General features: G+C 40.4%; 1 protein-coding gene across 1 annotated transcript in view; it reads left to right on the top strand.

The window, feature by feature from the left end:
- Positions 1-18,278, top strand: part of MYOM1 (myomesin 1) — a 244,358-nt gene that overhangs the window by 150,964 nt on the left and 75,116 nt on the right. The window contains exons 19-20 of the mRNA XM_006891423.1: positions 4,030-4,214; positions 7,542-7,656. Of these exons, the coding sequence (XP_006891485.1) occupies positions 4,030-4,214; positions 7,542-7,656 (300 nt within the window). The remainder of the gene's footprint in view (positions 1-4,029; positions 4,215-7,541; positions 7,657-18,278) is intronic.

The raw sequence follows: 18,278 nt of genomic DNA, 5'->3' as shown, positions 1-18,278 counted from the left end.
GATAACATCATGAAACCAAACCCACTGCTATTTGGTCACTTCTAACTCCAAGTGACCCTGTTGTGGAATGTCACAGATAGGCTTTATGAGACTAGAACTTTTCCATGTTGGAACATGTTGTTTTACAACTGAGTCAGAACTGACCCATAGCTGACCCTGCAGCTGGTTTTCAGATGCAGTTAATTGCACGGGAGTACTTTGCCCATTCTTCTCCCCCAGATTCAAACCACGTGCCTTTGGGATTACAACACAGTTTCTTACCATTAGGCCACCATTGTTGTTGTTGTGTTGTTGTTGTTAGGTGTTGTCAAGTTGTAGACGATTCATAGCAACCCTATGAACAAAAGGCCTGAGCACTGTTTATACATAGAGTTTATGGAGGCAAGCCATTTCAGAAGTGGATGACGCTCCTGCTTCCTGGCTTGCTTTAGTCGGGAAGCTCCAGCAAATACTGTCCACCATGGGTAACCATTAGCACATTTGGCACATTAGTGTCACAGTGTTCAGCATCACAGCAACCACGAGTTACCTCTGTACAGCAATGCACAGACCAGTGCTATACCACCTAGAAAAATGTTTGACCAGAAAACAATTTGAACCCGGCCTGAGGGCCGCAGATTAAAATCACCCACCTTCGGCTTGGTAGCATAACTTTCTGTCCACTAGGCCAATGTAGCTCTCTCTATGTTGTCATTGTTATTGTTGTTAGGTGCCGTCAAGTTGTAGACGACTCATAGCGACCCTATGAATGAAAGCCCTGAGCACTGTTCATACATAGAGTTTCTGGAGGCAAGCTATTTCAGAAGTGGATGCCTGCGCAGTTCAAATACACCAGATGCTCTGCTGAAGAAGGAGGAACAATCGCCTCCTCTACCAGTCAGATCTGATTTGACGGTACACACATTTAAAAAAAAAAGAAGTGGATGCCGCTCCTGCTTCCAGGCCACTATTAGTCCTTACTTTTCTTTTGCGGAGCAACTGATGGATTCAAACCACTGACCTTTTTTGATTAACAGCCCAAAGCTTACCCCATTGCTCAAGCAGGATTGTGGAACATTTTTTTGAAGGAAAATGATACAGTTGACTAAAGAGATTGCAGGGTGAGAATGCAGTTAATTCAGAGGAGAAATGACTGAGATAGTCCTCCATCCTACTGACCCTCATCTCTCAGATCTCCTCTGCACTTGGTAAATAGTGCTGGGTAAACACTTACAGAAAGGAACACTATAGGAGTCTGCTGCCACCCTTCAATTTCCAGCTGAGGAAACAGACTGTGAGGACATACTAGTAAGTGGTGATTAGGCTTGGTAAGCAGGCCTTCTGATCCCTGGACTGCTGGTGCTCGGTGCTGTGGAAGATAGTGTCTCCTTGCAGTTAGAAGTGATGATGTCGCTCAGACACCTTATTGGGTTCTAAGGGGGACACGAGCATGGTGGTCACAATACCTTTCTGCAAAACAGAGCATGCCACACGAGGGTAAGGTATCAAAGTTATTATCCAAGGCAATTTCCACACACAACATTGTAGAAACATAAGGGTGATGCATGCCTTTCACTCAAAATTTGGGAAATTCTACTGTATCAGAATTTTCACCAGTGAAGTACAGAGGTGCTATTAATGTGATGGTACTAACCCACCCCCATACTGAATGGTGGCACTGCCATGCCATAAAGGGCCAAATGGGACCTGCCATGGTTGAGGGTAGGGGGTCACCACTCTCATGGGTCACTAGGAGAATGGAGTTGTTGCCTTGCCCAAAGCCAAAGAAAAAGAGATGCTCTCCTAGTGGACATGGGAGCAGAGCTCAGGGCTGGGGGCCTGCACCCAGAATCTAAAAGCCTACCAACACCAAATGAGGCCATTACCCAGATGGTCTCAGAAAACAGGAATATTTTCTAGTCTTGGGAGCTGTTGCAATTTGTTCTGCTGGGTTTGGGGCTTGTCTAGTACCTGTTCTCTCTTATTCACTCTAATTTTTCCCATTTGGGATGGAAATGTCTGTCTTGTCCCTGCTTTACCCTTGTAGAAATGGATAGTTGCTGTCCTAGACCTCAGAAGTTCACAAATGTAGAGGAATTTTGCCCAGGATGGAATATGCCTGAAGTTTCACTCCTATTTTATTTGTTGTTATTGTTGTTATGTGCCATCAAGTCACTTGCGACTCATAGCGATCCTATGTACAACAGCCCTAAACTCTGTTCTCTGATTACCCCAGTCACCAAATCAATCCACCTCATAGAGGGTCTTCCCCTCCTGCGCCTGCCCTCCACCCTCCCAAGCATGATTTCCTTCTCCAAGGACCGGACTCTCCTTACAACATGTCCAAAGTATGTCTGATGAAGCCTCAGAATCCTTGCCTCCAAGAAGCAGCCCGGTTTAACCCTCTCAAGGATGAATCTGTTTGTTTTCTTGGCAGTCCATGGTACCCTCAATACTCGTCTCCAACACCAAAGCTCAAAGGCATCAATTCTCCTTCTATCCTCCCTAGTCATTGTCCAACTCTCTGATGCAAAACAAGTGATTGCAAAGACCATGGCCTGTATCAGATGCACCTTAGTCTCCAGAGACACACTGTTGCTCTTCAGTACTTTAGAGAGGGCCCTAACAGCAGACTTTCCCATCGCAATATGTCTTTTAATTTCCTGGGTGCTGGTGCCAAGAGTGTTGATTGTTCAGCCAAGCAGACTAAAGCTGTGAACAATCTCAATCTCTTCACCATCCATCCTGATGCTGCCAGTTGGTCCAGAGGTGAGAATCTTTGTCTTCTTGACATTGTGTCTCAATCCATACTGAAGGCTGCAGTCATTGACCCTCTGCAGCAAGCACTTCAGGTCCTCCTCAGTTTCAGCAAGCAGGGTTGTGTCATCTGCATAACACAGATTGATTGTTGATAGATCTTCCACCAATCCTAAAATCATCTATTTTATTTAGATGATTCTGAATATGAAGTTTTGGACTTAGAATTGACTTAAGACTTTGTGATAATGTAATGAGGTGAATGTGCCTTGCAAGTGGCAAGGACATGAATTTTGGGGAGCCAAAGGGTAGAAAGTTATTTATTGAGTGTAGTAGATGTGTTGTAAATCCCAACATTTTGCCAAGGTAGAGGGCCAAATAAACATTGAACTGTATATTGCAAAACACCAAAGAAAACATGATAAAAACTTCAGTTTGCTTTCAGGTCAACATGAGTCAGTTCACAGGATTATAATTGATTGGTTAGTAATAAGCAGTTATTAAGAAGAAGAAGAAAGAGAAATCAATGACTAAACATCATGGCAACTGGTGGTTATGCAAAGAGGGACAAAATCACTGGGTGTTTAGGATTCTCTCGGGAGGACAAAGGGTATGAACATGGTGCAAATTCTGACTTTGTACCTGATGAACCTCATCCTGTGACTTGGCTTTGTTTACTTGCTTTTAGAGGTGAATGGAGTGAATGAATTAACAGTACTTGGAAGTGTTTAGCACAAATTCAAGGTCCACAGGTTTAATACTATTTAAGTTGTCAGTTGTTCTTTGTAAACCAGAAAATGTCCTTTCTCTTCACTATCAATGAAATATATGATTTAGGAGAAATAGTTCTCTCTCATTTGAGTGCTATTTTGTGACATGTTCATTCTGCCTTTGGAACAAGTATTCGTCTGCCATCAAATAGAATTTCTTTCTTCATGCTAATAGATATTTAGAAGAATTTTCTTATTACCATTAAAGAATATTAGAAACTGAATCTACAGCTAAATTATTTTGATAAAATGTTTACATACAGGCAAATTTGCAAGATTAAGAAGAGCCTGAAGGAAAGTTTAACCAGACCCCGAGTGGCCCCTTATCCACCCAGTGAGGGATACTAGAGGTTGATAGAGAGGAATTGTTGGAAGTTAACATGAGGAAGACCACAAAAGTACCTATTTAATGGGGCTGCTAGGCATCAGAGTCCACGTTAAGGCCTCAGCTGTGGTACTTAGGGGGACGTGTGTTACTCTTCTTACCTGATCTGTGGCTTCTGCTTGTTGCTTTCACTCTCAGGGCCTCCACACAATCTCAAGTACAGTGAAGTCAGGAAGACCTCCCTGGTCCTCCAGTGGAAGCCTCCAGTTTACTCAGGGCGGACCCCGGTGACTGGATACTTTGTGGACTTGAAGGAAGCCAGTGCTAAAGATGACCAGTGGCGAGGACTCAATGAGGCAGCTATCAAAAACAAGTACCTGAAGGTAAGAAGGTGCTCAGGTTCCAGAGAAGTCCTTACTCTACTACGTTACCTTCAGAGCAAACACCGTGAAGCAGAGTGGCTCTGCACAGGTCTGTTCCATATTATGGGGTTTTTGTAAAGTCCCAATTGGTGGTTGGAATTGAGGGACATTCCTGCTGCTTCAAGCCATTTGGTGTCTTGAGTGTAAAGTGATTAGATCCACTTTGGAGAATGTCTCCTTCCCTCTCTCTGTCCCTCCTTACTCTAACTTTTCTAGCTTGCATTTTTGTTACTTAGGGTTAAAATATTGCTGCTTTCCACCTCAAAAGGTAACTTTCTCATTCCTTCTATATTTTTTTTTTAAATTGAGGGTGCTATTTTTACAGTCAACTCATCAAGCTGGGAAAGGTGGAGGGTCAGAGAAAGCGAGGAAGACCCTCCCTTGCAGGGACTGACACAGTGACTGTAACCATGGGTTCAAGTAGATTGGAGATGTGAGGATGGTGCAGGATGGGGCATGGTTCAGATCCGTTGTTCACAAGGTCCCCATGAGTCAAAGTCAGTTTGATGACACCTAACAACAACAACAATTTTTAAAGTCACAGCGGTTAACATTATCAGGTTTACTGCAGATTCGTTTGAGACGTGCTCTCTCTCGTTCCTCTGTGCTTGAGCTAAAGTGCATTCTCAAAGATTAGTGGAGGAGAACTGCTCAACTCTTGACCTCATCTTCACCTTTATTCACGTCACTGACCTCTGCATTCTTCCGGTGTTTTCTAGTGGAACTAATTCCTAACTCCACCTACCAAAAACTGTTCTACAACCATCAACTTGTTGTTTCAGTAAGCACAACACTTAACTTGTTGTGTCAGCAGCGACATGTGGAGGCTCTGTGCCCATTGCATGTCCTCAGAACTCTGGAAAATATGATTTCATCTCTTATAACAGACAGAAGCTGTGCATTGCATCTAGTTGTTGGCAAAATGAGCCACTGTGCATCAGATAGGTCACAGAGACTCTGAGGGTCTGGCAGATGTACATCCACGCCATCCATCAACCACTCTAGAGGTGAAGGCAATTAAAGTCCTTACAAAAGTGTAGATTTATCCTGCAGAACAGATTGCTCATAAATCCTTAGATCCAATATGCCATTAATTCAAGTTGGCTTGTGCCAGTCAGCTCTCTAGCCCTTTCCAAATGCCTGAAGAAATAAGAAAAGAAACATTTTATGAGAAATGGAAATGGTCAAGGAAGCCTGTCATATAGGATGCTAATAATTGGTTGTTGGGATAAATCAAGAGGCTTCTGGATTCAGAGAAAAGCTCCCAAAGAATATAAATACCTTGATGGTGGTGATATGCGTATAAAGCTGGGATAGGATGTCCAAACCTTCATCAGTCTGCCTTTGCATGGGATCTCAAGAGTCTGAGGAGGGTCTCTAGCCAGGAGAGGCCAAGTAAGAATAGGATACTAAGCCAAGGAGACCCACTGCCCACAGAAATGGACAAAGTCCTCAGACAGACAGCGGGGGGGGGGCGGGGGGGGGAATGTCAGACCAAGTTTAAACATATCAAAAACAGTTATGTCATTCATTATGAAAAAGAAACATCAGTGAGGGAAATTTAAGAGTAAGAAAGTGACACTGATAAACCTGGAGATGAACTTTTTACAAGGTCTGTAGGTCCCATTGACTTGTTTTAGCCACACTTTATGAAATAGACATTTTAATTTTAGCTCTAGAATTAACACATACAAGTTAACAGTAAAATAAAATAATAAATGTATAAAGAAGAAAGTGAAAAATATCCTGTACTCTCCAAGTCCATTTCAATGTATATTCATTGATACATATGTATTAAAAAATTGTTCAAGCATATACTGTAGACTCAAATAACTAACAATAATAATTAAGTCAATTTGGATAAACTCAAATGAGCATAGGAGAGATACAGTTTCACTAATGGGAGAATTTAGTATCCTTTTAGCCAAAGTATAATAGGCTAGCTGGCCTCTGTCAGAAGCATCCACATTCATTTCCACACCATGTGCCCTGATGTGTCTAAAGCTGAAGGTATATACCTTTCAACCAAAAAGATTTAATCAAGCTTCTTTATTTTTTCCCCTTTAACTGGTAATCACAACCTATATCAACAAAGTGATAAAAGGGGTGAATACTTGGAAGAGGCCAGATGGGAAGAGCAAGAAAACTAATTCTTTCATAAATTATAGAGAAAGGGGGAAAAAAAATCCAAGAAAAGCAAAGTTGACAGGTGTAAAGTATATGATGCTGTTGGAGTAAGTGGTCATTGACCCTGTCATACCAGCGACTGAACACCTATGTGGATATACTTCCTTCTCTATGTTGTAAAAGCCTGACTCAAATCTTTGTGCAGACTGCTATTACCTAAGAGTCAGGTGTATGTGTCAGACACCTGGCCATCAGTCTATTTTTATCACAACAAGGAAAAGCCACAGTTTCCTTGAACGCTTTTCCAAACTTCGAGTTTAAGTACACCAAAGTGTGCATTTACTCTGTGCCTAAAATTAAGCTAATTTATACATTGAAAGCTATTTCAAATAGGCTCCAGTTGAAGCTATTATTACATGAGTAGTGGTATTCCATTGTTGTAATGACAATGCTATCAAATAATTAGATTAAAAATCTAACAATGTTGCTCCTTTAAATATATGATCACAAATGCTTCACTTAATTGAATTGAATTCTGGCTTTACTTGATTTAAATATTTTTTGGGCTTTATTTTAGTTGAGTGAAGTTTTTCATTCATTCTGATTCAAATAATTCTGGATAAATAAGTCCTACTGGTCTACATCACAATATATGAGGGGGGAAAGGAGGCCCAGTGTGTGATAAATTTCTTCTTAAAAAAAAAAATCCAAACAACTAAACAGTATACCTTTTCAAAGGAGCACATTTTTTAATGAAATCTTGATTTTTTTTTAAAAAAAAGAAAAGATTAATAGTTTTTGAAGCAATGAGAGACTGGGCTAAATCCAAAGACCATCACAAAAATTATGATTATTCATAAAGCAGTTCAAAAGAATAAAGAAAAATGCAGCATATATACTATGTGTACTTTTATGCTGTCTTTTTGACCAAAGAATAAGGAAATAATTCATTTAAACCAGTCTAGCTTCTGTTGTTGGTGGCCACTAAACAGTCTCAAAAATGTGTAGGAAGAGGTCTTAAGTGTCTTCATCTACGATTTGCAATTGGTCCAGGGAGCAAAAGGTCTAAAGGTAAAGTTGTGCCCTGGACTCTTTCAGCCAAGTGACCAGTGTCACAGGTAAAGCGAACACCCACTGCCTCTCTCTACCTACTTCTTCCAGGTGCAGGGCCTCAAGGAGGGTGTCAGCTACGTTTTCCGCATCCGTGCCATAAACCAGGCTGGTGTTGGGAAGCCGTCTGACCTGGCTGGGCCTGTGGTGGCAGAGACTCGTCCAGGTGCGCTTTTGTTTTCCATGGGAATGAATCTCATCCTGGTAAGATAACCAAAGTCGCATTCAACACGCCTCAGTACCTCTCCTAGTGTTTAAACCCATCTGGGAGCTCTGTCTGAATCATCGAATTCAGTGCACAGACACCTCTGGCCGGGGTGAGCAGGTTTGAAAATGTCTAGGGGTTTTCTGGTTTATGTTTTGTTTTTTTTTTAATTTTTTTCTGGTTTATGTTTTTAAAAATCAGAAATATTCTTGGTCAAATTACCCCTCCCGAACCAACTATTTCATGCATGCATTCCTAGGACAATATTCCCATTATTCCCTGATCATTAAATCACACATGAGTGATTTTCCAGTCATAGGGGAGTTTGGTACAATGCAGACACAATCTTTAAACAAATGTAGAATTTACATAATTTCAGGTTTTAAGTGAAGCCAGATACTGGCTATTTTTATTTCTGTGAATGGCCAGATGGTAAGTAATTTTTACTTTCTAGCCATATAGTCTCTGTTACAACTACTCAGCTCTGTCCCTATAGCATAAAAGCAAACCATCCAAAACATATACAACAATACAAATGGCTGAGTTCTAATACAATTTTATTATACATGCTGTAATTTGAGTATTATATAATCTTTATGTCTCTAAATGTTACTCTTTTTTAAAATTTTCTTCTCAACTCTTAGAAAATGTGAAAATCATTCTTAGTTTGAAAAAAGTGTAGAAACAAGCCCCAGATTTGGCCCGGGGTTATAGCTTACTGACCCTGGGTTACATACACAGCTGTGCTCACTGAATGGACTATAGAATTGAGCCAGCCAGAGGCCGCCTACACTTCCCAGTCTCCAAGATGCCCTGACTGGACGATGGAAAACAGCCTTTATTACAGTGGTTCAGATCACCACATCATAATGACTCCTCTTATCATTTTCAATCTGCACCACTAAATTTAATTTATTAAAATCCCACAGAGTACTAGAAAAGAGAACATATTTTAAAATATTCACATCATTTTAGGTTTCTATCCATTCCAGTCTAAGCACTTTGGGTTTGTTTTTTTTTTCTTAACTTTTCATTGTGATTTGAGTGAAAGTTTGCAGGACAGATTGGTAATCCATCCAACTGTTCATGTGAATATTTTGTTTTCCCAGCCCACATTGCATCATCACCCTTCCCACTGCCTTTCTGTGTTTCCTCTTTCCACCCTCTATCTTCCTACATTTTCACGTCATCCGTGGACAGATAGGCCCTTGTGACCCTCTGAGTTAATGTTCCAAGGACAGAGTACCTCTCTGCGGTGACTGGTCACCCTGCAGGTTTGTCTGTTGTTTGTCACAGGATGAGTTCAGTTCTAGATCAAAGAGCAACTAAGGTCCGTAGACTCGGACATTGCACCAGTCTTATACATGCCAGTAACCCTGTCATTTTTGTGATATTTTTCATTTTGTTCTACATTTATCTCCCACTCTATCTCAGACCTTCTACTGTGACCCCTTTCAGAGCAGATAGCAGTGGTAGCCATTGCATCTAAATCTCATGCAAGTTGAGGTTTGAAAGTCTGTTAAGTATGGACTAGTTTTTTCCCTGTGTTGTGGATTTCCTTCACTCCTCTTTGCTCCAGAGACCAATGCACTTTAGATGGCCTCCTCCAAGCTTTTAAGTTCCCAGTCACTACTCACCAATGTGAAGTGTAAAACACTGTCCTTGTATTATGCTGATTGAACTTGATGTCCCTAAGACTGTGGTCATGAGGCCGAGGACAAGTGACTCATTCCTTCAGGATTCTTGGTTATGATAAAGAAGCTTATGTGCTATGCCTCCTCTTTGCTCTACTGCATTTGTGACTGTGTATTTGCAGCACATGCGGATACTCATGTTGAAATACCATCCACCAAACCAGTGCACAATCATGGACGTAATGGTGCCTTTCATTCAGCCATATCTGTTTATTTTGTCTGTCTGTCTGTGTATCTGTTTATAGATTAATGTTTGCTACTTCTGATTCTGTAGAGTTGTGTATGTAATGGCCTATTGCTTGTAACGCTAATGTCTTTCTTTTGTTTAATGATATACAAAGCATCCCTTATTTTAGAGAAACTTTGATTTAACCCAATTTACTATGTGTATATTGTATAATTACTGATTTATCTTCAATTTCTTTCCCCTCTCATCCCTGGTAATAATCAGAGAATGCTTTGTTCTATTTGTATAGTTATTCATAGTATTTGTCTTTTTGTGACTTACTTTATTCAACATAATGTTCTCCAGATTCATCTATGACACACAATGGTATTCGATTGTGTATGTGCCATAGCACATCCATTTATCTGTCCATGGTTACTTAAATTATTTCCATTTCTTTATTATTGTAAATAATGAATACCTATTTGTGTCCCAGCTCTTATTATTTTGTGATATATCTTGGTAATGGAACTGTTTAACAAATGATATTTCTATTCTTAACTTTTTAAGGACAGGAGATACAGTAGTTTGCCATTTTACAGTTCAGCCAGCTGTTTGTGAGAATTCCAATCTTTCTACACCTTTACCAGAATTCGTTGTTTTCTGTCTTAGAGAATTTTTCTATTAATTTAAGCACTTTAGCTTTGGTGTGTACCTATTTTCAGACTGTAGTTAACAAATTGTCTTTTGCCCACAGGGTCTCTATGAGTCATATTTGACTCAATGGCATTTAACAACAATAACAATTAACACAAGATATATCTTAAATGTAGTATTTTTCTAATGAGAAAAAACATGCAATGCCTTTACTAAATGTGACTGGAAAAGTACGTTAAAATATACACTTTGAGGAAATAGCTCCTTTCATCTTGTTTCTACATAACCTGTTTTCCGCTACTCTTGTTATTACTCTGTAGCCATGGGTCTAACAAAAGTGACCTTCCTATAAAAAAAAAAGCATAGTGGGGTATTCAGAGGAAATAACACACTACATTTAAGTTGTTGTGTACCGTAGATTCAGAACTGACCTGTAGATGACCCTTCAGCACGTTTTCAGAGGAAGTTAATTGAACAGGAGAGATTGTCCATTCTTCTGCCACACAGCAGCTGGTGGCCTCAAATCACATGCTTTTGGGATTGAAGTGCAGCTTCTTGCCACTAGGCCACCAGAGCTCCTTTACATTTAAGTATCCTTATCCTTTGCAAAATTTCATCAGGAAACAGAAAAATGTTAGGAATGCAGGCACCAGAATAAAGGCACAACAGAAAGGCACCAAGATCCATGCCTGTCTCATTACCGTCAATTCAGAACCGACTCATAGCTGACCCTCCAGTGTGTCTTCAGAGGCTGCAAATTGCATGGGAGGAGATTGCTCATCTTTCCCCACAGAATCACTGCTGGGTTTGAACAGCCAGAGAGGCTTGACCTCGGGGTTAGCAGTGCAACTCCCTGTTCCTATAAAAATCAGACCCTTCAATTTACAATTGTGAAGAAAGTTGGACAATGAGTAAGGATGACAGAAGAACAATTTGCCTTTGACTTGTGGTGTTGGAGAAAATTGCTGAAAAATACCATGGACAGCCAAATGGACAAACAAATATGTCTTGGAAACGTACAGCCAGGATGCTCCTTAGAGGCAAGGACAGTGAGACTTCATCTGACATACTTTGCGCAGGTTGTTACAGGGGGCCGGTTTTTAGAGAAACACATCATGCTTGGAAAGGTAGAGGGTCATGAAACAATGAATGAATGGAAATCCAAAGTCTCTGTATACTTTCATTAAAATCAATTTAAAATTTAAAAAAAAGGTGGGGGTAAGCGAAAGAGAGGAAGACCTTCAATGAGTTGGATTGACACGGATTGTAATGGTGAGCTTTAGTGTATCAGAGTTGGTAAGGATGGCACAGGAAAAGACGGAAACGTCCACTGTTCACAGGGTCACTGTGAGTCATAACCTACATAAAAGTTTATCTGTAAGAGCAACACATAGAGGATCTGATCTATTCATTGGTAAATAAAATCCACCTTTTAAGCTGTGGATTCCAAATCTGATTGGCTAGGGTCAATTTTTTATTTTCTTTTCCTACCTTAGAGTGGTAGGACCAGGCATGATGTTGACAGATGCTTCACTGCAGAAATTATACCATCATCAATGGATCTGGTGTTGTGCTCCTGGGGGAGTATTTTGTTTTACTGATTTAGAATAAGCATCATGAGCCTTATTTTTTATTGCTTCATCCCTGGAAGAGGAGTTCTGGCAGCTTAGTGGGAAGGAATTTTGCTGCCAGTTCAAAGATATACTGATTGAATTCACCAGCGGCTCTGCAAGAGAAAGATGAGCAGTCTCCTCCCATGCGATCAGCTGCCTCTGAAAACTCACTGGGGGGTCAACTACGGGTCAGTTAGGATGCAATGGGTACCTAATAAATAACAATAACATTCCCAGAAGTCTAGTGATAAGGAGCTGCACTGCCAACCCAAAGGCACACAGTTCTCTGAAAACCCACTGACGGGCCAGTGATGAGTCTATTTATACTTAATGACACATAACAACATCCCTAGAATGAAACCACAGGTAACATCTGTAGACACCTACATGCTAAGCAGTGACATACTAATCCGGTTTACAGTCTCAAAAACAATCCTCAGATGCAGGAAATTCAACATTTCTCCATGAAGGAATACCAAGACTGCAGAATGGCACTTAGACTTCTGCCATTTACTATGTTCACATTGTTCCTTGCATGTATTTCTTGAGTATGCTGAGTAGTAGGGAGACAGTGGGAGAAGAGTCAAGAGAAAAGAGTTCTGTAGACAACAGTTGAGTAGAAAAGCCAGAGTGTACACAATGACATGTTGAGAGTAAGTTGCTGTTGGCTGTTCGTTAGTTGCCACCATGCTGGCTGCCACGGCTAGTGACCTTCTGCATAATAGAATCAGTGCTCCCTGGTTCTGTGCCACCTCATAATTGCTTTTATCTTTTAGTTACTGGGTCATTCTATGACACTGAAGATTTCACATGTTTTGCTGACTCTGTCCTTTACCAAATATGATGTCTTTTATTTTAAATGATATTTTTTTTATAGTGGTTAGTCTTTCCAGATGATTTGTCCAAATCCCTTGGAGAAGGGAGATGATGCTGGAAAGGGTGGAGGGTCAGTGAAGGAGAGGAAGATCCTCAACCAAGTGGATTGGCACAGTGATGTCACAATAGCCTCTTGTGTGTTGGAAAGTGTGAGTATGGCACAGGATAGAAGAGGGTTCAGATCCTTTGTTCACAGGGCTGCTGAGTCGTATTCAACTTGACAACATCTAACAACAACAAAAATAAGAAGCAAGTCGGTCGCTGCCCTTGCTACTGAGAAGAATTCTGAATGCATTTCTCTGAAGACTGATGCTTATTCTTCTGGCAGGCCATGGCATTTTCAGTATTTTTTGCCAACCCCACAGGCCAAATGAATCAGTTCCTCTATCTTCTTTTTTCAGTGTGCAGCTTTCCATGAATGTTGCTCCATGTATATAACGCTAGAGGTCATGCACACCTTAGCCCTCAAAGTGATGTGTTCATGTGCATTTACATGAGCTATACATGTATCTATGAATATAGTAGAGAAAAAAAGGGTCAAAGTTAGAAAGGCCTTAACTATAGCCAAGTAATTCAAGGGAATGAGTCACTGACTTAGAGACTCAAGACTGTTATCCTGAAGTACACTAAAGTTAACTGATATAAACAAAATCCACAGAGAAAATAGTGGTAAGAAGCTGTGCTGCAATCCCAAAGCCACGAGGTTCAAATCCACCAGCTGCTCTGCGGAAGAAGGATGGACAATCTCTCATGCAATTTACTTCCTCTGCAAACCCACCAGAGATTTAAGCTATGGGTCAATCCCAACTCAATGGCATGTCCCAACAACAACAACATTGTTGAGTGGTAAGTTGAATTTTAAAAGCTTGAGTAGACATCTATATTGTAATTCTTTTTGGTTTTTCTCCAAGAAAAAGGATTAAAATCAGAGATCCAAGGAAATAATTTTCCTGAGGGCTATGGATCACACGAACCCCAGCCTCTAAGACCCTGGGACCAGAAGTATTAGATGGTGCCCAGCTACCAGTGTTGACCAGTTGGAAAAGGACCACAATAAGAGGCTCTAGACTGAGTGGGAGAAAACAAAATACAAAAAATGGCCTGGCTTGCTGATCTGATAGGAACTGATAGAACTTCTGAGACAAGAGCCCTCAGAAAACCTTCCATCCTTGAACTGAAATCACCTCCATGGCTCAACTTCAAGTCCAATTCTGGATGAGCTGACAGTTCTAGAGCAGGAGACACTCATTTAGAAGAGTCAGTCAAGGGATCAAGAGGACAACATGTGTCCAGGGATAAAGTGCACAAAACAGAAGTGATAAGAAAAAAGGACAAGAGAAATAGTTATTACAAGGAGCAAGCACGTGCTAAGAATGCTATGACATTGTGAGGCTTGCAATCAAATAGCAAAACAAAACGTTTATAAATGTTGAATTGAAAACCAATTTTTTCTGTAAACTTTCAATCAAATAATAAGTTAGACAGATGACATGTTCATAAAATCTTATAACTGCACATACTGTAAACTATGTTTTATAAGTCCCCTTAAAATTCATATGTAGCCTAAAATTGTCTGAATTTGTTTCTTTCATTCAGTACTACTGTATTAGATAAATGCTCAGGTATTTCTTTTATGTTAGGAAGGAGAAAAAAGCATTTTCTCAACGTCAAGAGTTGGGATTAAAAACTTAAATTGCTATTTTTTTTAAAAAAAGGAAAAAAACCTGTGAAACTTAAATTGGTATTTCAGAAGAACAACTTCTTTTGGACATTATTAAATTTTCAGATAGAAAATAAGGCTTTATTATATACCAGTAGACAACAGACAACAAGATATCTCAGGTGTAATTGGAATTCCCAAGAAAAATTAACTTAAGCCACTAAAGTCGGTTGAGTCACGGGTCGCCCACTGAAGTTAAAGCACATGAAACTCATGGCCACATAGCCTCGCTGTGCCTGTAATGAGGGTCCAAGTAATGGACTAATTGTGTCAAGCTTCACCAAGAAATCTCTCATCTAGGAAAGCCTATAAATAGAATAAGCTGGGAAAAAAAAAGAATAAGCTGAAAAAAATGTAGGTTAGCTTTTTTTTTAGTACATAAAGGAACACTTTTTAACATTTGATGTTTTTAAAAACAATACTTGTGTTTAGTCCCATCAGATCTGAGGCACGGAAATAGGCGAGGCGAGCTAGAGCAGAATGCAGACGAGAGATCTGCCGAGTGTGGCCGCCGGGATACAGTGGGTAACAGAGAGCTGGTGGTCCAGGCTGCAGGCTGCTCACCAAGGACAGTTAGCAGGCAGCATGCAGGCCAGGAAGAAGGAGCATCCCTAGCACACATGGGTTACAGGACGTGGTCGCCCACGGACCTGCATTGACATGTGGTTTAGGTGTTTTGGGTCAGGAACTGGAATGCAGGTGGCAGGGACCTAGAGGACAGGTATCTGAGAGAGGCTGTGAGGAGGCACCAAGATGGCAGGTTCGGCTGTCCTCACCTTCAAAACACCCTTCAGAGTCCATGTTGGGATTTGTTTAGGTTAAAGAAGCTGACTCGTGACAACTCTCCTGAAAACCTTTTCAGAAAAAATGAACTTCCATTTTATAAAAAGTCAAATCTCTTGAAATCTTAGCTGAGTTCCTTTTTTTAAAATTGTGACTTTAACGGAAGTTTACAGAAAAGTTGGATTTCATTCATTCATTTTCTTCCCTACCTCCCATCTAGTTCACTTTTTTAAAAAAGTTTATTCATTGTTGCATAATTCCCTCCCTCCCTGTACCCTTGCCCCAGTCCACTTTGCTATGCATCTATTATTCTGAACTGTTGTCATACTGTCAACATACTGTACTGAGGTAACCTGGGGTTGCTGTGATGCTGAAACTTGTGCCATCCGGGTGTCAGATGTCATAACAGTTACCCACGGTGAACAGTGTTTGGTGGAGCTTTCAGTTTAAGACAGGTTTGGAAGCAGGTGTGGCTCCACTTCCTAAACAACATGCCTCCAGAAATTCTATGAACTTTGATAAATGTCGAGTTCTAGAAAGGCTTCAGGCCTTTTGTTCATAGTGTCACTAAGAGTCGTGCTGGACTCAAAGGCAATCAACAACAACATATACCTTTTAAACGGTTCAGCTATTCCCTTACGTGTGAGAGTAGACCCATTACACACACACACACACACACACACACACACACACACACACACTTCAAAAAAGTAAATAAATTATTGCATTGCTTTTGACTTTTCTAGAACACTTATAAAAATAATCATTCATTTAAATATCATACATAGACCCATCTTTTGTAAAATTACAACAGAATGAATTATGGTAAGGAGTTGTGCTAGCAACTGAAAGGTACAAGGTTCAAATCCACTAGCTGCTTCCTAGGAGAAAGATATGCAATCTCTTCCTGATGATTTACTGCCTCTGAAAACCCACTGGAGGGTCAGCTATGCGTCAATTCCTACTTGACAGTAAACAACAACAACATGAATCTACCACGTGCTCTGTTGGAGAAAGATGGGCAGTCTCCTCGTGTGTGATTTAAAGCCTCTGAAAACAGGCTGGAGGGTCAGCAATGAGTCGGTTTTGCCTTAAAGATACAGAACAACACAAATTTCCAGTAAGGAGCTCCCCTGAATTAGGCTGTAGGGAGCTGAGCTATTGATATAAAGGTGGAACTAAATTTATGCAAACCTGAGAGCCAACATTGTTCTCAGTGGAGAGAGGTTAAAGGCATTCCCTGTAAGAACAGAAACTAGGCAAGGATGCCCACTCTCACTTCTCTTATTCAATATTGTATTAGAAGTCTTAGCAATAGCAATAAGACAAGAGAAGGACATAAGAGGTATCCAAATTGGCAAAGAGGAGGTAAAATTATCTCTCTATGCAGATGATATGATAGTATACCTAGAAAACCCTAAAGACTCAGCAAGAAAACTATTGGACATAGTTGACCAATTCAGCAAAGTAGCAGGATACAGGATGAACATACAAAAATCAGTTGGATTTCTCTACAGTGACAAAGAGAATACAGAGCTGGAGCTAAGAAAAATAATACCTTTCACAATAGCTAATCATAAGATTAAATGCTTGGGAGTAAATCTAACCAGAAGCACAAAGGATCTATTCAAAGAAAATTACAATAAATTACTACAAGAAACAAAAAGAGATCTGGAGAAGTGGAAGAATATCCCTTGCTCATGGATTGTTGTTGTTGTTGTTGTTGTTATGTGCCATCATGTCACTTGCGACTCATAGCGACCCTATGTACAACAGCCCTAAACTCTGCTCTGTCCTGTGCCAATCTCACTGTCTCTGACACACCCATCCTGATTACCCCAGTCACCGAATCTATCCACCCCTTAGAGGGCCTTCCCCTCCTGCGCCTGCCCTCCACCCTCCCAAGCATGATGTCCTTCTCCAAGGATCGATCTCTCCTTACAAGATGACCAAAGTATGTCAGACGAAGCCTCAGAATCTTTTGCCTCCGAGGAGCAGCCTGGTTTAACCCTCTCAAGGATGAATCTGTTTGTTTTCTTACCAGTCCATGGTACCCCCAATACTCTTCCCCAACCCCAAAGCTCAAAGGCATCAATTCTCCTTCTATCCTCCCTAGTTATTGTCTAACTCTCTGATGCATAACAAGTGATTGCAAAGACTATGGCCTGTATCAGACGTACCTTAGTCTCCGGAGAGACACCCTTGCTCTTCAGTACTTTAGAGAGGTCATGGATAGGAACACTCAGTATTTTGAAAATGGCAATACTACCAAAGGCAATTTACACATTCAATGCAATCCCAATACAAATAGCAATCTCATTCTTCAACGAGAGGAAAAGGTAATCTCCCGTTTCATTTGGAATGGAAACAAGCCCTGAATAAGCAAAGAACACCTTAAAAATAGAAAAAACGTAGGAGCCATCTCATTCCCTGATTTCAAATCCTACTACACTGCCATGGTGGTTAAGACAGCATGATACTGGTACAATGACAGACACATGGATCAGTGGAATAGAATTGAGAATCCGGAAATCAGCCCATTTACCTATGATCAACTGATTTTTTACAAAGAGATGAAATCAGTTAAGTGGGGAAACAACAGCCCTTTTAACAAATGGCAAAATTGGAAAACTATCTATAGAAGACTTAAGCAAGAGCCACACCTCACTCCATATACTAAAACCAACTCAACGTGGATCATGGATCTAGGACTAAAACCAAGGACTATAAACTTCATTAAAGAAAAGGTTGGAAGAACTCTAGCGGTCCTAATCCACAACATAAACAGTCTTCCAAGATCAAATCCCTATGTACATCTAAAAACTTCTTCAACAGGGTAAAAAGGTAAGCCAAAGATTGGGAAAAAGTATTTGGTAGTGACATGTCAGATAAGGGACTTATATCTAGACCTTATAAAATACTTGAGCACCTCAACAAGATAAAGTTAAATAATCCAATTGAAAAATGGGCACAGGATATGAGCAGACACTTCACCAAAGAAGACATTCAGATGGCCAACAAGCACATGAAGAAATGTTCAAAATCCCTAGCTCTAAGAGAGATACAAATAAAAC

The sequence above is a fragment of the Elephantulus edwardii genome, unplaced genomic scaffold (genome assembly GCF_000299155.1).
Source record: "Elephantulus edwardii isolate Elephantulus edwardi_28Jun2011 unplaced genomic scaffold, EleEdw1.0 scaffold00097, whole genome shotgun sequence".
NCBI lineage: Eukaryota > Metazoa > Chordata > Mammalia > Macroscelidea > Macroscelididae > Elephantulus > Elephantulus edwardii.
The sequence above is the reverse complement of the archived record's forward strand: the minus strand, read 5'-3'. Positions and strand labels throughout refer to the sequence as shown.